The sequence below is a fragment of the Cynocephalus volans genome, chromosome 7 (assembly GCF_027409185.1).
Source record: "Cynocephalus volans isolate mCynVol1 chromosome 7, mCynVol1.pri, whole genome shotgun sequence".
Classification (NCBI taxonomy): Eukaryota; Metazoa; Chordata; class Mammalia; order Dermoptera; family Cynocephalidae; genus Cynocephalus; species Cynocephalus volans.
Genome location: NC_084466.1, coordinates 133,026,754 through 133,047,910, shown reverse-complemented (window position 1 = coordinate 133,047,910; position 21,157 = coordinate 133,026,754). Strand labels below are relative to the sequence as shown.

Below are 21,157 nucleotides of genomic sequence, written 5' to 3'. Positions count from 1 at the left end.
GATTCTGCACATATCTTCCATGATCACTTTCAGGCACACTGTGTGAAGAGCAGGGCTGATGCGTTGAAGCAGTGATCATAGGGGACTGTTGGAATCCAAAGATATGTGATAGCAGCAGACCACTTTGTTGTCTCTAGGTTTTAGCATCAAAGTGTAGTCAGTAGTACTTGCAAGGTAGGAAGAGGTCAGAGAGAGAGTTTCTGGTCATTCTTAGCCAATATTGTTCTGATAGCCTCGCTAGAGCCCTGGTAGCAAGGCGGATTATGTCACCAATTGGCCTGGATTCCTGCCTCCTGAAGAGACCTGATTGTCCATCACAATTCTTTACAATGAGAACAACTAGAGGCAACTGAAAGTCATCATATTTTAATAAAATGTAAACATTTAGGTTTTCTCTCTCCTTTGCTACTTCTGCATTCTTCTTTTCTTTAATACCCAAGAATAGCTATGCCACAGTAATATGATTTCAAATATGTATATTATTCCTTAAAAACATGTGAATTTTCCCAGGGTTATTCTGTTAGTATGCACCATTACCTGGACTTGAACCCAAATTTTCATACTGTAAATCCTAGGCTGTTATCGTCCTTTCCCAGGTGTATTAGTTATCTGTTGCTGTGTAAGAAACGACCCCCAAACCTAGTGATTTAAAGCAAATGTTTATCGTCTCAGTTTTTGTGGTTCAGGAATCTAGAAGTTTAGCTGGACAGTTTTGGCATAGGTGCTCTCACAAGGCCACAATCAAAGTGTTAGCTGGGGCTGTAGGCATCTGAGGTTCTGCTGGGGCTGGAGAATCTGCTTTCAAGCTCATTTAATGATTGTTGGTGGGCCTCACTTCTTCAGCATATAGATTTTCCCATGTGATTGCTCAACATGGCAGCTGGCTTCCCCCAAAGCAAGTTATCCAAGAGAGAAAGAGAACGAGAGTGAGAACCCAAAGTGGAAGCCATAATCTTTTATAACCTAATAATCTCAAGTGACATACCATTTCTATTGATCTCACAGACGACCCTGATACAGTATGGGAAGGGACTGTACAAGAGTGTGAATACCAGGAGATGGGGATGGTTGGGGACCATCCTAGGGGCTGGTACCAAAGTCGCAAAGCTAGTAAATAGTAACCAAGATTCAAATTCTCGGCTCGCTGACCCCAGAGGTTATATTTCTAACCACTTCTGTGATAAGTGACAAAGGGAGGAGTTGTGTAGAGTGACTATGCCGATATCAGAAAAGGTTGCATTTGACCCGAGACATGAAAAAACACTAGGGAGTTTTCTATGTGGGGGAGTAGGGACATAACAGTTGGGGACCAGCATGTTCAGGGTCTTGAAGGCTTGAAAGTAGTATGATTGGAGCATAGAAAGTAATTTTGGATGGTTAGAGTCAAGGGTGCATGGTAGAAGGGTAAGAGAGTAGGAATAAAGGTTACCTGAGATTACGTGGATGGTGGGGGACAGTTGAAGGTAGGGATGACATGATAAGATTGTGTGTTCAGTATTGTGTAGAGTTACAGGTACATATCTGTCCACCTAAACCCTCACATTCCTAGCCAGTGAACCTGATCTACATTAAGTGTTCTAACCCCCTCCTCTCCCTAGTTCCTAACTTTATCCTTAAGAGTTTTTGTATTGCCTTGCTTTCTTAGGTGCTTTTTCCACCTGCTCCCTAATTGAATGTCCTGAGGTTAGGGAAGATGGAGAGGACAATGAGGGATCAAGTTGACTGAGGCCGGGCAGAAGGTCCCACCCTCAGGCTGAATTCACCTTCTTTATTACTACCCATGGGCATGTTTCCAGATCTTCCTTCCCCGCCACTTCCAACTTTCTTTTCAGTTTTTGATATTTGAAGTGTTAAGTCCTGTTTAGGGTGAACTTATCTGCTCCTAGCTGGGCATCAGGCCAGGTTGCTGCTCTCACTTCTCATTATGTACTACTTTTCAGCAGCATGCAGCAGAATGAAAAATTGAAAGCAAAATGAATTTCTACCATTTCAGATAAGTGTATAATCCTCCTGGTAAAATATGAAGAAATATGTAGTATGGAAAGATTTAATACACAAAGCCAGAATCTGGGTCAGAAATGAAACAATTTCACATCTGTGTATGAATGCTGTAGGTAAAGTAATGATGGAGGAAGGTGCCTATAGAAAAAGAAAGAAAGAAAAAAAAAGTCTTGTCTGGAGCAGTATGAGGTAGGAAAATCCAACCAATTAATTTCCATTCCTGGCTGTACTCCTTGATTCGTGTTGCCATCCCATTGCAACTGCCGCCACAGGATTTGGGAGTAAGGGGAGACAGTCTCTGGGGAAAGTAAACTCTCCTTTAAGTTACTGTTATGTGAAAAACTTGGACTCTTCTTAAGTAAGATTTTCCCAAACCTGTGATTAGGCACCAGAAGAAAGGTATAGACTTCAGTGGGCCCTACAAGAAGATTTCAGGAGAAAGTGGAACCATCTTGTGTTGAAATTGGAAATCACTACATGCATAAGAAACCCCCCCCCACCCCCAAGAAGTAGTAAAACATAGCAGTTGTTCAGATTTTCATTCTGCTTGGTAAATAGTTTAAGTTATTGAGCCAACAAAGCTAGTGATATCACCTATTGGGTGACTGTGGAGGTAGGAGCAGAACTTAGGAGAAGTGCTAGAGTGGATGTGGATAACCTTTGAGCGAACCAGAGAGTGGTGGCAGGAGAGACTGGAGATGTGGATAGCATCTCTCTGCTGCTCCAGAGCATTGTCAACAGGCACCAAAGTGTAGGCTGTCCAAATCCAGGTCATGTGAGAGGTGCTGGCACCCAGGAATGTAGTGTGTATTCATCATGTATGAGCAGCATTCAGCCACCCTTTCTGGCTGCAACAAAGCTTTTAGCACCTGGGACCCAATGACTATCAGTTTCATGGGGAAGTTGATACAAGAGTTTGTATATTGCTAAGGCAAATCACAGCTCAAACAAGGGCATTGTTTAGCTAATGACAGCTGCATTAAACAGGAGATCACAGTACAATTTCTAAAAATCAACAGATGATTTGGGAACTATTAGGGTAATTTACACTGTGTATTAGTTTGTTTCTGTTGCTTATAACAAAATTACCTGGAACTGGGTGATTTATAAGAAAATCAAATTTATTGCTTACAGTTTTGCAGGCTGGGAAATCCAAAGTCCAGGGAACACAGCTGGTGAGGGTCTTGGTGGTGGCGGCAGTGACCCAGCAGTCTCACATGACAGAAAATGGCAGAGCAGAGAGAGACTAAACCTCTCTTGTACTCTTCTTTTAAAGCCCTCAGAACGACGCCCTGACCATTATTAATCCATTCACTATGGATGGCATGGTCCTACATCTAATCACCTCTTCAAGGCCTCACCTTTCAATTACCATAATAGGATTTCCCACCCTCAACAGTTACAGTGGGAATTAAGCTTCTAATAATGAACTTTGGGGACACAATTCAATTAATCCATAGCACACTGCAATTTATATCACTTGGTAAGCAGTTTTGGTACATGTTAGTTATTTAGAGAATAAAAGGGAATTATTTTAAAATTTTGGATGTATGTATTGATTTACATATTACTTTATTTTTCTGTATGGATTGTAAAATATTTTTAATGTCACAGCTGAAGATACTGAAGTCTTAAGAGAGATCTGTTGACATAGTGCTGTCATTAAATCCTATCTGAGGACTCCTGCAAGGCCACTTAGAGCTACAGGGGGTGAGAACAGAGAGATGTGAATAACGGGGCAAGTAGAATAGACTAATAAGGCAGTAGTGCAGGCCTGTAATTGGGAGTATTCTGAAAACTTACAGAGAAGAGTAATTTCAGGACTTTAACTTACAAATTAGTTCAATTCATTTTTGTCTTTGGTATGTTGTTAGGCACTTTAATTCCTCTAGCTGTGTCTTTGGCTCACTTCACAGAGAAAGTTTAGTATTCTTTCTGCATTCTTCTTTCCCCCTCTGCTAAGAGGCCCAAGAAATGAGCAACCCCTACTTTTGCTTAATTCCATGAACTTTCAAATTGACACTCCACCATTTTCTGCTGAAGTTAATAGAGTCTCAGGATACTCTTTGCCTCAGATTAAATCCATAGAACCAACCTGAAAGAGTCTCAACCCCACCTCTGGAAGTATCTTCTTACTTGAAGCTGCCGTTCAGCTGAATTGCAATTGAGGTGTATTAGAAAAATTACATAAATCAAGGAAGAGACTTTTTGCTCTGTCCTTTAGCCTTGATTATTTTTTGTCTTCTGTTTTTGACTTCTCTGCCTCATCCTTTCATGTCAGAACAGTTTCAAGAGGAAGAGCCTGTTTCCTTTGCCTGAAACTAGCAGGTTACATGGGTTCAGTTTTGTTAGAACTTTAAAACTTAGTTATAATAAGACTTAGGCTCTAATGTTTAATTGGTATACAGTCAATATTTGTTGAATTAATGAAAGGAAAAGATAGCTCTGCCAGTTATTCTGAACCTTCCGGTTTGTGTGATGAGCCTGGAGCTCCAGAGCGGTACAGTCTAAGCCCTGGGCTTCTGGCTGACAAAGCCCTCTCTTAACTATCCTAATTTAAATACTTGTAGTGCAGCAAGGATGTGACAAAGTGAGACTTAGAACCTGGATTTAGTTAAGACATTGCATTTTAGGCAATTTAGAGACCTTCAAACACTAATGATTCCAAAGGCTGAGATCCTAGTTATTTGAACATTGAATTTGTGAATTTAAAGTGAAAACAGGAAATGGAAAAAGCTCATGCTCTCAAATGAGGAGCACCAATTTATCCACGTAATACATACTGAATATTAAAGTGGACATTTAATGGTTTAATTAGGAATCCAAGCATACCTAGCAATAGAATGTATTTGTTAACATTGCTGTGAGAACTGTAACTTGCATTTCCTGATCATTTCGAAAACCTAGGCTTTTAAGTTTATTTTTAACAGCTTTATTGAGATATAATTTACATCAGGCACAATTCACCCATTTAAAGTATATAATTCAGTGATTTTTAGTACATTCACAAGATTGTGCAACCATTACCACAATCTAATTTTATAACATTTTTGACCTTCTGTAAAGAAATCCCATACCAATTAGCAGTTACTCCTCATATCTCCCCCTTTGTCCCTTTCCCTCCAGGCCTAGACAGCCACTAATCTACCTTCTGTCTCCTATTTATTTGCCTATTTTGAACATTTTATATAAATGAAATCATATAATATGTGGCCCTTTATGACTGGCTTCTTTTATTTAGCCTAATGTTTTCAGGGTTCATCCATGTGTAGTATATATATCAGTACTTTGTTCCTTTTTATGGCTGATTAATATTTCATTGTATAGATCTACCACATCATTTTATATTCATTCATCAGTTGATAGACATTTAGGTTGTTTATTCTTTTTGGCTTCTATGATCGTTCGTGTACAAGTTTTTGCGTGGATGTATACTTTTGTTTTTCTTGTGTGTATACCTAATAATAGAATTGCAAGATTATGTGGTAACTCTATGTTTAACATTTCGAGAAACATCCAAACTGTTTTCCAAAGTGGTTGCACCAATTTACATTTCTACCAGCAGTATTTAAGGGTTCCAATTTCTCTATATCCTCACCACAGCAAAGGTTTTAGTTTTTGTTTGGATTTTTTCTCCCTTTGACAGAAGTAAAAGAGATATTAACTTGATTTTTAAAATGACAGTAATTAAGTACTTAAAGCAGAAAGAACACTACTAACTAACCGTCCTCTGTGGAGTGAGAGCCAAACGTACTAGCTAGAGGAATTAAACTGTATTTATAATTCAACATATGAATTTTGTGGGGACACATTCCATATCAATCTATACCAAATGTGTAATTATTTTCCTGCTGTTCTTTTTTTTTTGTGGCTGGCCTGTATGGGGATCTGAACCCTTGACCTTGCTGTTATAACATTGAGCTCTAACCAAATCAGTCTTATTCTTTCCACAGTTGTTTCCAATTTTCCTTTATTATTATTGCTGTTTCTTTGTCAACATTAAATCTACATTATTTTTATATTCAAATAGAATTTTGTTTTAATATGCCTTATTTTAAGTGAAGTTGAACATTATAGAAAAATGTTAACTTTCTCTTTCCCTTTTTTGGAAGAGAGGGAATTTGTTGACCATTTCCTTTGTCCGTCTTTCTTTCTAGAAGTGTTACTGTTTTTATCATACATTTGTATAAGTTTCTAGATATTAAGCGTAGTGACCCTATTGTGTCATTTCCTGTAAGTGGAATTTCTCATATGCCTTTTAATTTTAATCATAAATTTTTTTAATCAAACAAAATATTTGTATTTTTAGGAAGTAAATTTCATAAGTATTTTCCTTTATAATTCCATCTGTGGCTTTTCACCTTTCAAAGTCCCCCCTCAGAGATGAAAAAATAATTTTTGCTAGGTTTATGCTTTTTAAAAATATCACTCTTCTTAACCTTAACCTACTAACTGCTTATTTGGAAATATATACACTGAAAAATGTAATATGTTGTTGGGATGTGAATAACCCCAAATATTCCAGTGATATAAAACTACACTGTCCAATAGAACCTTTTGTGATGGTAGAAAAGTTCTACCGGTGCAAGTGGTGGCACTCGCCTATAGTCCCATCTACTTGAGAGGCTGAGGCAGGAGAGGATTGCTTGAGCCCAGGAGTTCTGGGCTGTAGTGTGCAATGCCAATCCAGTGCCCGCACTAAGTTCAACACCAGTATAGTGACCTCCTTGGAGCCAGGGACCATCAGGTTGCCTAAGTAGAGGCGAACTGACCCAGATCGGAAGTGGAGCAGATCAAAACTCCTGTGCTAATCAATAGTGGGACTGTGCCTGTGAATAGCCATTGCATCCCATCCTGGGCAACATAACAAGACCTTGTCTCTTAAAAAAAAAAAAGAGAGAGAGAAAAACAACTTCTCTACATCTGTGCTGTCCAGTATGGTAGTCAGCAGCCACATATGCCTGTTGAGCACTTGATATGTGGTTAGTGCAACTGAGGAACTAAATTTTTATTTTAACTCTTAATGTAATTAGAACTTTAATTATAAATTAAATTTAAATTTTCTTTAAATAAAAAAACAAATTTAAATAGGTCTAGGGACTTGAGGTCTTTAATTTTGTGTTTTTGCATCCTGTCTCTGCCACTTTGAATGTAGTAGTCTAATTCTGGCCCACTGATTCATCCTTCCTCCGTGGAAAGATACTCAAGGGAAAGGTATCAGTGGTGCCTAATTGATTATTGTGTGTGTGTGTGTGTGTGTGTGTGTGTGTGTGTGTGTGTGTGTGTGTGAAATTTATCTACCAGAAGAGCTGAAGGTAGACTTGTTTTTTTTTTTTTTTTGGCATGCGTACATAGTCATATCCAGTATCTTTAGTGGCCTTAACAAGGCTGGCTCACTCACTAAAGAAAGGGTATCTGTGGTGATTTGCACTATATTCTCAGGCTCACCCCCATTTTTCTCTTTCTGTCACAGACGCTGCATTCAGGTAGTACATAAACTGCTTTGCTACCAGAAGAAATGTCGAGTACGCCTGCATTACACCTGGCGGGAGCTCTGGTCAGGTAACTTTCTCTCTTGAATTCATCCTCTTTTTCTATACCTTTTATGAGTGCCTAGGCCTGGGCTCAAGACAGATTTTTTTTTTTTTTTTTTAAACATTTTAGTTTCTTTAGGATGCTTCCATTTTCATTTATACTTTTTGTCATTTTTTGACATTTCAGCTATTTTCTAATCCAGACCTGGGCATATCACATATCTATTCCACCCTTTCTCTCCTGTTCCTTTTCCTCCTTGTATATTTTGTCAGCTGATAGAAACAATTGAATATTTCTTGGGTTCCAATGTTTCTTCCTTTGAGTAAGACTGAGTTGGGAGGAGTCAGTACAAACTTTGATTCGCACTTGGTTCCATTTGGTAGCAGCATATGGACTATAGGGAGGCTTCTGTGTGTTTCCTCAAGATGAGTAATCTCAAGAGGAATGTCATAGGGAGAGGGGGTGGGGACGGGGGTGGAGAGATGGGGAGAATCCTGTTCTCTGTGTTACATCTGGCATTATTACTGTTTACAGACAGTGTCAATTGTACCACTCCCCCTATGCCAGAGACAAAACAGCAAATTACAATGTTTACTTTTATCTTTATATCCATATGGTAGCCCACTAAAGTCACTGCCACCCCTGCAGGCGGGAAGTGGCTCTTCTCTAAGGGTACAATTAATGCCGGCATGCCACCCCTTTCTTTTGTGTGACTAAATTGGAGGTTTCAGGAAAGCAGAGGAGACATGTTCCCTGAGGCAGTTGCTTGCTGATAGGTCCTGTGGCTTTTCTGACCTGATGGTACAATAAAGTCTTCTCTAGATGATTACAGTGATGAATGGTTGCCCCACCCATGGGAGAGCTTCTCTGTGTTCTCAGCAGAAGAGGGTGTTTTAGTGTCAGAGGCTTTATAAGAAACAGGCCAGTAACCCAGCCCCCTTCTATGGAATTCATCTCACTTGTTGTGACACATAGTTTCCTCCCAACCCGATTTGGCTTTCTAAATTTAGTCCTCCATAATGGGAAGTAGAGATCTTTAATTAATGGATTAGCAAGTTCTTTGCAGTTACTGTATGGTGGTGAAGGAGAGGAAGAGAATAAGTGGCAATAGTGACATTTTGGTATTTGGAGAGAAGAGTAGGATTGTGTGAGAGTTTGAGATTTAGGGAATAACAGAAGAGTTAAAGAGAGATCAAAAGATATTGAAATGACTAAAGTAACAATTCTTTTTAATGTGAAGGACTATTGTTGTTACCTATGGATAGTTATATGATTATTTGGCTCTAAAGGTTTAGGATTGAAGGGAATACACAAAAATGATGCAAATCTCTGGATGTTGATACAGTTGTAGGACTTAAAACAATTACAAATGGTTTATGTCTGTAACTGGGATGAAGTTGTACATTGTAGTTATAAATGATTTGTAGTAGTAGTTATTTTTGCATGCTTCTTCTGATTCCCTTCTGGTTTTATTTTCTCTTTTATTCTATTTTCTTTCTTTTCTTAGCCATCCTTTCTCTGGCCCCTGTGATCTCTCTGTCTTTTCTCCCCTCCTCATTATCTGTTGTCCTCTTCCTCATTGTCCTATTCCATTGCCTTCTACTGTTCATCCTGGCCTATCTGCTGAGGCCAGGGGGTTCCCATTACTCTCCTTCCGCCCATCTTATATCCTCTGTCTTCTTGATGAATTGACCCTTTTGTCATTTGAACTGTCTCTCCTGTCCTTTGTGTGTTGTCATACATTTTACTTTTATATATGTCATATACCCCAGAATTCATTGCTATCATTTTTACTTAAGCAATTTTCTTTTAAAGAGATTAAAAAATGTCTTCTATATTTATCTTTGCTGGCTCTTAGCATTTTGCCATTCTGGCTAGGCGGTTGTGAAGAAGACGACGACCATTCTTTATCCTACGTTAGTTGACTTTATATCTTTGAGGACTTCCTGTCATATTCAGGAATGTAATTATATACTATCTCAGGACTGACTGGTTGGTGTTTTGAGGCCCATTGAGGGGAAGATGTATATGAGTGTCATTAGTGAGGCCTGGACAACTGCTTGTTCCTAAGGCATAGAGATTTGTACTGCCAAGTGAGGTTAGCTCCTTTTCCGGTATAGACTGGATGAACCCTCCTGGAACCCTGGCTCCATGTGTTTATACGTCGAGTGTTCAGTAAGATACAGAGCAGCAGGTGTTAAGGAAAGCCGCATAATACGATGCTACATTTGATGCAGTCAGAGCCCATAATAATGTATAATATTGCATTCAGTGAATACAAGTGTAGCTATGGTAGATCCACCCACTCCTTGGCTGGCACTACTCCTCATATGTTGGAATGCCCAAGTTTTTGCTCTTTCTTTGCTTTTTAGATTTATGGATTTGAGGAAGTTGTGTGAAACTCATCATGGCAAATATACTTATGTGTATATATGCATACCCATACATGTCCTGCAAACTGTAATTGAATTTTATTTATAAATAACACTGATAAGGTACACAATGTTAAGATCGGACACACAGAAGCCCTTGGGTGTCTAGGAAGCAATCAGCAAGGGTCCAGATGCCTTTTGTAGTTTGGAATGTAGGTGTTCAGTATCACTGTACTTGGAGTGCTGATTTTTATTCCTGTGCTGTTTGACTTCAGTAGCTCTTTGTTATCGGGGAGGTAGACAGAGGTCCCCAAATTCCCAGGTGTGGTCTTATGGATGAGAAGGAGCCAGCTGTATTAGTAGGGGCTTCAATTCTGTCTGATAGATTTTTCCTACTGTTGGTTTTACAGATAAAAGCCCTGACCTACTCCCTGCCACCCCTGTCTATTTATATGATGCCTGTCACCATGGTATCTGAGTATGTGGGAAAATATATTTAGGCAAACTTTCACTGGAATATGGAAAGGAAGAAGTCCTACCTCTCTTCATTGCCCTCTTTTTCAGCACTGTTTTTCATCAAATTATGGAAAGTTTAAAAGCTCTGCTCTGACCTTTAGGCTACCTAGATCTTTTAGTCTGAGTAAAAGGTTAGGTCTTAAAACTCTCCTCTGACAGAGATAGAAAACTGGGTTTTGGGAAAAGATCCTAATGAAACAGTTCTTTACCTTTGAGAATAGAATGAAAGCTATAGTCTTCATGTCCAGAAAAATGTCCCTTTGCACATGTATATTTTGCTTGTAATTTCAGGGAGTCCCATCCGTGATCCCATGTGAAAAACACCTGTCTTATGTTCTATAGCCTCCCAATTAATTCTGCAAAGAACATCTTAGTATCTAGTTAAATATTTTCTTTATTTACTGGTCCCATTCCTACTGGGAATGTCAACTTAGCAGTCTCCTCTCTGAACTTCTTGAGGCTGTAGATCATTTTGTTCACTATGTCTTATTTTCTGTGTGTTCCTACAGCACTTTGGAGCTCTATTTTAGCATACCACATTATTTTGCTGTGTTTGCATATGTTTGTACAATGATTTTTTAAAATATCCATCATTTCTCTTGAAAAAGTTCCTGGGGGATAGGACCTGTGTTTTACTCATTGTTTTATCCCTGACAAACTACTTGGCTTTTAATAGGGACTCAGAAAACATTTGAATTAATAACCAGATGAATGAATATGTAGAATTCTTTTTTTTTTTTTGGCAGCTGGGCAGTACTGGGATTGATTCCTGGACCTTGGTGTTATCAGCACCATGCTCTAACCAGCTGAGCTAACTGGCTAGCCCTAGAATTTCTATTTATGATGAATCAAGCAGCACAGTGCTGTGTTTGGGCCTCAAACTAACAACAACAACAATAATAATAGAACCCAGTAGGATGTTTGTTGTTATATTTCTGTTGAGCTGACTTTAACACCTTTGACAGGGCCAGCCATCCAACTTAATTTTATTTGAGTTGTTGATGTGAAATGGAGTAGTAGGTAATTTCTCTTTCCTTTGTCTCTTTCTTCCTTACCCACAGTGCATGGATTGCTTTTAACCAAGTGAAAATGGAAACTTGCTTTAAACCAAGTGAAAATGGTTTCTAAGCCATTAGCCAAAGAATGAGCATACTGTTTAAAGAGAAGCATGTAGTTCTTAGAGAGGGAAATACTTGAAGAGAGCTTTGTGGAGTTAGCTTATTTTACTTCCACTGCAAGCAGAAGAGGCATTGGGGAGGCGGTCTGCATTTAAATAGTATGACTTTCCACTGTCTGAAAACATAGGTTGATTTACAGGCAGATTTATACTGGCATTTTATACTCGACATTTATTTCACAGTTCTTCTTATCTTTCACTGTGCCACATCCCTGGGCGATATGTCATTATTTTTATCTCTTTGTTGGGGAAGAAAGTGGAGATACGGAAGGGTTAAATGACTTGGGAAGGATCATGGAATCAGACACTAAACAGAGTCATGATTAGAACTTAGAGATCCTGACTCCTGTGCTCAGATGCAGATCACTAGGCAACATTTGCCTCCCTGCTGGAAGAAAGGTCCCCTAAGCCCCCAGAACAATCTGTTCAGCTTCACTGTGCTAAATAGCACCCAAAGCATTCACAGCTTTGTGATAAAGAGAGAAATTGTACATGGCCTGACCTTTTAGATACCTACTGGGAAAAATGGAAAACCCAGAGAGGGTCACAGCTTTCTGAATCCAGCTGGTTCTCTCATCACTGGCAGAAGCCTGTGACTTCATGGTTAGGTACACCTCGAGATTGGGAATTGAGAGCATTTCTTTGGAAGCTTGTTGTACTGTAGGTGTCACACAGGACTGAAATTTTTCAAGAGAAAGGCTGACTTGAGACAGATTTATCTGGCAGTTCTTGGGTAGGTATAGCTTTTACAGTTTGGCAGCCCCTCCTGATTTTGAGAAACTGTACTTTGAACTTTTGTCTGCTTCTTTGAGTTTAGTTTCTTTTTTAAACTTTTAATTTTGATGTAGTTATAGACTTATAGGAAGTTGCAAAAACAGTACGCAGTTTCATGTATCCCTCACCCAGCTTCCTCCAGTGGTGACATCTTATATAACTCTAAAATATTGCTTCTTTTAGTTTTGAAGAGGGTATCCAGGTGGAAAAGAACATAGCAGTAAAAATCTAATGTAGATGAGAAGAGGAATTTTAGCAGGTGCTTTTGTTATCTTGTTTTATTTATTATTATTATTATTTTTTTATGCTGTCCAGCCTGGGGATCCAAATCCATGACCTTGGGTTATAAGACTGTGCTCTAACCAACTGAGCTAACTGGCCAGGCCTTGTTTTAAAAATTGCTTCTTAAATTGTTCTTCCTCATTCTCCTAAATTTTCTCTGATTTAGGTGAATATGTCATAAGGTATAGTCTCAGCTTGATGTGCCTAATTAAGACTGCTTTGACTTCCATGTGCTTAAAGATAGAGCCTTCTATCCTCTATGGATAATCAATTTCTCTCAAAGTTAAAATGTTCTAATACAGGAGTATTAGTAAGGTATCTCTCTGGTTCTTTAATTTAGTTGTGAAAGATTCTGTATAGCAGTGTAGAAAGCCCAAGGACTGGAAAAGAATGCCAAGAAGCGTTTTTTCCCTTCAAATCACTACATTTGGCTAACTCCAAAATTTGTACTATTTTGAATCTTTCTCTCATCCACTTAAAAACTTGGCAGAAGCAAAAGATAAGAATCTCTTAACAGGTTTAGCCTTTTAGAGGGAGAAAAAAAATCCTGCATAAAAGCCCCTAAAAGAGTCAGAAATCACTTTTTGTTCTTTTCTATGTACATTAAGTCACTTCCTGTCAAGAGAAGTGTCAACTCTCATAGGCCCATCAGCATCTTGTCAAGTGAAAGAGATAGGGGAAGGAGTAGCTGTGCTTTTGTTGCTCTGCCTTGACTAGTTCTAAATGTTTGATAAGGTATCATCCTTCACCTGATCTCAAATGAGCAGGACAAGTTTGCTATTGGTCTTCCTTCATTTTGAGAAAAAGTAAAGTTTTTGGTTCTACATCAGATGGCTTCGCTGAGACATGGTTTCATTGGCTATTAGATTTCTTAAAGGGTGATTTTGGCTATTACCTTGTTAGGCAATGTTGGAAAAAATAAGCAGGTGGTATAGTATATAGGTCCCTAGAAGAAGGCAGTGGCTCCTCAGGGTGCTTAGAGGCAGCTGCACAGGGATCCTGCGTTTCTCAAAGTCTAGGATCTGTGTAAAAGCTCGTTTTTATGATAAAGAAGAGGGTGGGTGGTAACTCTGAGGACTGCATTGTTCCCAAGTAAATGGAGAATGGGAGATGGTTAAGAACCATAGTTTCCCTTTTAGCAGATACACATCACCAGCGAGGAAAATGGTAAGGATGGAATCTGACTGCCATTTAAAGAAAGGATTTGTTCTATTTTCTGGCTTATTGAGAGGGGCGTGGAACCTTTAGGCAGTGCAGGTTGTTGACATACTAACTGGTGTGCTTTGTTCACCCAGAGAGGCTCATAGCCTACAACCAAAGACATTTCATTTTCTTGTTTGATTCATTGTCCTCTGTGTCAGTGAGGTGATTAGGTTTGCAGCCAGACAGATACCTGTATTCTGAGAAGCCACCTAGTATATTTTTAAATTATTCCACTGGCAGGTATTGGCTTCTTAGTCCTTCCTGCACCACTCTGCTGATTGACAGTGAGCTTGCTGATTGCTGGCAGTGTCCCTGGGTAATTGGTGATTTTGTCTAAGATGCTGGAATTGGCTAGAGTTTATAGTGCCTCTGGGGTTTTGGTGACATTAACTTGTTAAACTAGTGCTATTTCTTTTTTTTTTTTTTTTTTTTTTGTCTTTTTCGTGACCGGCACTCAGCCAGTGAGTGCACCGGCCATTCCCATATAGGATCCGAACCCGCGGCGGGAGCGTCGCCGCGCTCCCAGGGCCGCACTCTCCCGAGTGCGCCACGTGCTCAGCCCTAAACTAGTGCTATTTCCAGCCTGTCCTTTGAGTTCTTTGACTTTTCTCCTGAGCAAGTGAGATGCTAATATTTCTCTTCTTTTGGTCACTGTGAAATTATCCATCTTCTGTAATGAGCAGGTTTTGATTTGGGTTCTGTGGCACCTCATCCTAGCTCCATGCCAAGCCACAAAATAGGGTCTGGCCAAGTCTTGTCTTTGCTTTCTATCTCTTTTTCTTCATAGTATGTAAAGGCTGCTCAAACAGACAACTCTCTCTGACCTGATTCTTTGGGGACATTTATTTGTGCTTTCTGTCTCCTTCCTATTTTTAATCTTTTTAAAATGTCATTCACTTGGCTTTGTAATTAAGCCTCCCCTGTGCTTCTCTGAGGCAGGTGTCTGAGCCACCTCTTAATTTTATCTTCCTGTGGTTGGCTTGTTCCTCTCTGTACCTGGTTTACCTCGATGTGGGGGACAGGTTTTAGTCCTGGAGAAGTTCCCATATCCATTATTCATTCTACTCCTACATGTTAACACCATTTGCTGCTACCTTCTTTCTCTCTCCCTGAATTCAAAGCAGAATAGAAAAAAAATCTGGGAAAGTCCTTATTGTGTGGGGCACATTAATGCTAGGCACAGCTCTGTAAACAGGTTCCTTGTGGAGTGAGGGGAGGGCTTGTGTAAGGTGACAGGTTTCCCAGGTGGATGGTGCTGAACTCTTCCTATTTGAAAATAGATTGGCTGCCTCTGCCTCTGGGACTTTATTTGGGGCTTAGGGAACCATCAAAGTACCTGGTCCTGGCTCAGCTTCCCAGAACCTGCACACTATTCTTTATTATATCTTCATCTGCATAAGAAAAGAACTTCTACACACTGTTATTATACTGTTTCACCAAATATGATGCACAAGACTCCCCAAGGAAGGGAACATGGGCCAAAGCTAAGTGTGAGACTGATGGTTGCCTTTAGTATAGTCAAAAGAGGCAGTAGTTGCAGCCAGTTTGCAGTTCCTGATAAAGAGCCCAGAAACTACGTTTTCAAAAAGCCTGGTAGAAAAGACTTTCCAATGAAGAAACGAGTGTGTATGGAGCACCCACTTCCCTACAACTTAAACAAATTTAACTTGTAATATAATACCTCAAATATTTCACTGCAATAACTTCTCTCTTTTTCAATCAGTGCAAGGTAAGAGTATTTGGAGCCAGATATCTGCAGCCTCGTTTAGTAGATGAGACAGCAAGGATTTGGAGTTAAATTCAGGATCTCCAAGGATTTCATAGGATATCACTGGTACTTAGTGCATTGTTAGCTTTGATTGCAAACTTTGATCGTTATTCTGAAGACTGGCACACGGTTGCCTTGAAGGCTGCCCAGGGTCCATTTTAAATTTGCATTCCTGTACAAAAATCAATGGACTCTCTTTTGATTGAGTATATTTGGCTCCTTTCTTTTTTCCCATCAATGAGGAAACACCTTTGCATATTTGGCCCCACATGCAGTATGGTGTACAGTGGTGTGAATGTCAGCCAGTCAGTTATGCAAAGGTTGCAGAAAGTTTGGTTGGAGTGTTTGTGGGACTCATGGTAATGTTGGTGGAAAGGAAAACATTGGCCTCTTATTTTGTTTTTTAATTGTGATAAAATATACATAACATACAATTTACCATTGTAATTATTTTTATGTATACAGTTCAGTGGCATTAAATACATTTACTTTGTTGTGCAACCGTCACCACCTTCAATTCCTAGGATTTTTTTCATCTTCTCAAACTGAAACTCTCTACCCATTTGATGGAGTTTGGATGTGTTGTCCCCTCCAAAACTCATGTGGAAATTTGATCTCCAATATGGCAGTGTTGGAAACTGATTGAGTCATGGGGGCTGATTCCTCATGAATGGATTAATGCTCTCCCTAGGGGAGGGGGAATTAATGAGTGAGTTCTCCCTCGATTAGTTCCCGCGAGAGCTCGTTGCTTAAAAAGACCCTGGCATCTTCTTTCTCTCTTTAGCTTCCTCTCTCTTGCTTCCTCTCATCACGGTGATCTGCTTGTACCCACTGGCTGCCTGCTAGTTTCCGCTATGAGTAGAAGCAGCCTGAGGCCCATGTCAGATGCAGCTGTCCCAGAATCGTAAGCCAAATAAACCTCTTTTCTTTATAAATTACCCAGTCTCAGGTATTTCTGTTATAGCAACGCAAAACGGACTAAAACACCATTAAACAATAACTCTCCATTTCCCCATCCCCCCAGCATCTGCTGGTATGGAGATACAAACCTTTGACCTTGGTGTTATAACACTCTGCTCTATCCAACTGAGCTAACCAGTCAGCCCTCTACTTTCTGTCTCTATGAATTTGACTGCTCAAATAGGTGGAATTATAGAGTATGTGTCCTTTTATGCTTAGTTTCTTTCACTTTGAGTAATGTCTTCAAAGGTTCATCCATATTATGCATGTGTCAGAATTTCCTTTCTTTTTAAGGCTGAACAATATTACATGACATGTATATACCACATTTTGTTCATTCACCTGTCGATGTACGCGTAGGTTGCTTCTACCTTTTGGCTGTTGTGAGTAATGCTGCTATAATAATGGGTATACAAATATCTGTACGAGTCCCTACTTTCAACCTCTTGTTTTTTGAGAGTGTGCAGGTTAAAGTGTCCCAGGCCAATGGAAAGAAACACTGAGATGCTTAGAGGAGAGATGGATTTTGAGCATATAGGATTTTCCCCTTGGCCACTTTGATATGTGAGGGGCTGATTAGTGGAGTACTGACCAAAGTTATGGTTTTGGGTGACAAATACAGGTTTGGCCCTAGATAGCTAGCTCCTCCACCCCCAATAAATGTTTTTTTAATTGAAGTTTAGGTGGAACCAGTACAGTCTCACAGACCTTGGCAGGGGGGCAGTTCATCGATCTTCTCCCCAGTATGTTGCCCTTCATGCAGTTTAGCTTTAACCAGCTATGGCTTTAGGTAACTTATTTAACCTTTCTGAATTTCAATTTGCTCATCTGTAAAATGGGAACAATAATACCTTTTTAATCAGATAGTTAAGAGGAATCAGTGAGAATAATGTACTTTAAAAGCTTTACATAACACCCAGCAGGCACCTAATAAATGTTACCTTTGTTGCCATTTATGACATATGGTGTCACTTTGAAAAGAGATGACTGCAATTTGAGGGAGGTGATTTCTGTAGTTAAGGGTCATTTTTAAGGTATCAGGTATGGGGCATTAGAAAAGAGGAAGGTTTGAGATGCTTTGTGTGACTTTCTGGCACAGTTATTAACTTGTAGCTGTTGTCACTTTTTGGGAGGAGATGATACATTCCTCTGTGATGTGTCTGTCTGGCATTGGTGTTTCAGGACAGCCCAGTCCTGGGGCTGTAGCGTATGGGGCCTATGGGCATCGTCTCTTAAGGCTTGGAAAGTCTCAACCACCAAGTTTGTCCTTATCCAAAAGGATATTCTCTGTGACAAGTTGTGCTGTTCTCTTTTGAGTTGATGAGCAGCCATTGATGACCTAATGGACAAAACTTTTTATACAGTTTTGAGTTCCTGTAACATAAGGTCTTTCTTCTTTGGAAATCTTTCATACCAGGAGTCAGGCCTTTGGTGAGGAATAGGCTTGTCGTAGCTCTTTATTCCCTGCTTCCTTTTTAAAACTATTAATTAACAATGAGAAACATGAATCAAAGGGTTAAATTAAAGGGGAAAAAAAGCACATCCTGCCCCTCATATCTTCACAATGACTACAACTTGTACTATACTTGATAAAACTCTTACAGACGTGACTAATTAGTAATACTATTTATACAATCAACTCCTTAATCTTTTATAGTTATCTTAACTCTGTCCTCTATGTACTGCTTCTTCTGTGACTGTCCTTGGAACAGTTTGGCTGGTCATGTGCCCAGATGGCATCAAGTGGACAAGTGAATCAAGGGCAGTTTTCTAAAAATGTGTGTGTGTGTGGAGAGGGGTGAGCCAGGAGCCAGCCAGCGAAAGCTCTGTTCTGCATTGGTGTTGACACAGATATCCTGAGGGCCAGTTCTCTACTGTCCTTGAAAGTGCCCCAGCACAAGGGTATTCTCTTCCTTGGCCTGCTGTCTAAACCTTGTGCAAACCTTTATACCATAATAGCTTATGAATAAACCTGGTTATTAATTGTTTATGCCTGTGTTTTTTGTTTTGGTTCTGATTTTACATAAAGAAAGGGGATCTTGACTCCCTTTAATGTCCATGTTCAGTCACATTCTATGTACAGTACGTTATTTATTTTTATTTTATTTTTTGTGGCTGGCTGGTGCGGGGATCTGAACCTATTACCTTGGGGTTATGAGGCTGTGCTCTAACCAACTGAGCTAAAATACATAATCTTGAAGGAGGCAGCTCTGAATGAGAGAATTGGGAACAGTTTAATTGACAGTTATGTGCTAAAAAAGAAGATACTAGAGAGGAAGCAGAGACAAAGAAGGGGAAAGAGAGGTGAAATGTAGAGGTGAGAGATGAGGGCAGATAGAGAGGTAAGGAGCTGGACGAGAAGGTTGGCTGAGGTGACTCAGTCTGAGCAAAGCTACTGGGAAGCTTTTAGTGTTGAGAGTGAGTAGTAGGAAGGTAATAATGAGGTAGGTATTGAACACCTGTACTTTATAAATAGCTGAGGACCAAGAGAAGAAGGGGACCAAATACATGAAAATGACTTGGAACAGTTGGTAGGTGGAGAAAGTTATAAACCAGAGTCAGAGAAGTGTTGGTAACAGTATGGTCAGCAAGTCTAAACACACCATTTATAGTAAGCTGTTTCTCTCCACCTTTAACATTCATCTAGACCTGGCACCTTTATTTGTTTAATCTTATCTTAATGGAATGGTAGAAAGAACACTAAACAGGAGACCAGGTTCTAGTCCCAGTTTAGTCACTAGTGGGGTGGAGGTAGGGGGTGGAGTGTTTAATCCAAAAATGAGAAAATTGGATTAAATGATTTCTAACATCCTTTCTAGCTCTAAATCTATAATCAGGTATGTCAAAGCCTCACAGACTCAGACCTCCCATCACTGCAGGTCAGAGGATACAGAGAATATGTGTGTAGTGGTGTATAGGATACTGAATAGTTGATATAATGAGTGTGAAGTCAGGGATATAGTGAAGAAAAATGGCACTATTTCATGGGATATTTGGGCATTCTTGAAGAGGAATTATGGTATCTGATTTCAGAGGCTTATGGGCGCCAAGTTTAAGCTTGCTTTGTTCATTTTAGCTGCTTGTTAAACTCTCTTTATAGAATTACTACTTCCAGGTGAGAAAACCCTGACTTTTTTGGGGGAGGGGTGGGGTGTCTGACTTGAATTGTTAGGGGCAGAATGCAGGTCCCCACAGTACTGACTCTCAGAGTATTGCATACTGTCCTCTCCTTCTCAGTACCATTTGGCTCTGCCGATGTCTGTGGCAATTGGGATATAGGTTGCCTCTTGGCCTGTGCCAGAATCACTCGCTTCCTCCCCTCATATTTATCACTTTGTTATTCCTGACTCTGAATCCCAGAGATCAGGACTAGCTGTAATCCAGCAGAGGAGCAATAAATCATTGCTCCCACTTCCTTTCCTCCAGGTTTCTTGCCCCTTAATTACCACAAAACCACTGCTGAGGCTGCATCTTTGAGCTGTATGTGTTGGGGACAAAAGCACTTGTTGACTGGATGTGTGCAAAAGTTGCTTTTTCTCTCTGCAGAGTACTGCATATGCTACCCAACCCTTTCTCTTGTCTCCTGTGGGTTTACAGAGTCTGATTGTGAGATTGTTTATTCATTAACAGGGCTTGTCTAGCTCTGGGATTAGGGAGTGGGGTCAGCAGCCCCTAAATAGCTCAGCAAGGTGATCTTCATTAAGGAGGGAAGTTTGGGTTGAGGTAACTCATTTTTATGTGGATTTTAGGTAGCCCCCTTCATTCACTGAGCTCTTAGTAGGAGCTAAGCATGTTGTGTGATCCAGAATGGGCTTCTGTGGAGCTTTTTTTTTTTTTTGGTCCAGTTAACAGATCACTTGTTAACAGACACCTTCAAAAGGGCCAAATGGCCATCATTTGCCTTTTCATTATGAAACTCCAGAGAACTTAAGTCAGGGCAGGGGCAAATGAGGATGCCTACCTCCTTCATTCCTAGCAAATCTTTTTTGCTATTTGAGGGAAAGATTCAGGCTTTGGAAACAAAATGCTGATGAAACCAGGCTCTTGTACTTTCCTTGCCTGCTGTTTCTTTTCTGTACCTGTGCTCTTAGAATTGAGAGTGAGGGGTGTTGCGTGGCAGGCAGCAAGTGTCTGGAGAGAGTCACTCCTACTCATCATTCCCTGCTGTTCCAAATCAAAGCTTACATCTCTTCTCTAAGAGTAGTAAACTTCACACAAAGCTCAGACAGCATGAGAGAATGGACTTCTTTGCTGGAAAAGAAGCAGATGTGTTCTTGGAAAAGGAGAGGTCAGACCTTTTTTGGGGTCTGTGGAAGGGAGTACATTTGATGGGGAGAAGACAGAAGGATCACAGATTGCTTGCAGCTGCTGAACTCCTTTATAGTATCCCATCGAGTAGGGGAGCAAGGTACAGGGGCATTATTCAGGTGGGCACAGAAGCTCATTTCATGGACAAATATCCTAGGTGAATCAGTACAAGACAACTGGTAATTTCTTTTATGCTGAATATTTATTTGCAAAAATGTCTTTAAAGTTGCACTTTAATCTAGGGATTTGGCAGTCAGTCTT

The 21,157-nt window shown here is 39.9% G+C and overlaps 1 protein-coding gene across 3 annotated transcripts in view; it reads left to right on the top strand.

Moving 5' to 3' along the window:
- ARMH3 (armadillo like helical domain containing 3) overlaps window positions 1-21,157 on the top strand; it is a 175,630-nt gene that overhangs the window by 48,908 nt on the left and 105,565 nt on the right. For all 3 annotated transcript variants that reach the window (XM_063102456.1, XM_063102454.1, XM_063102455.1), the window contains one exon: window positions 7,475-7,563. In XM_063102456.1, the coding sequence (XP_062958526.1) occupies window positions 7,475-7,563 (89 nt within the window). The remainder of the gene's footprint in view (window positions 1-7,474; window positions 7,564-21,157) is intronic.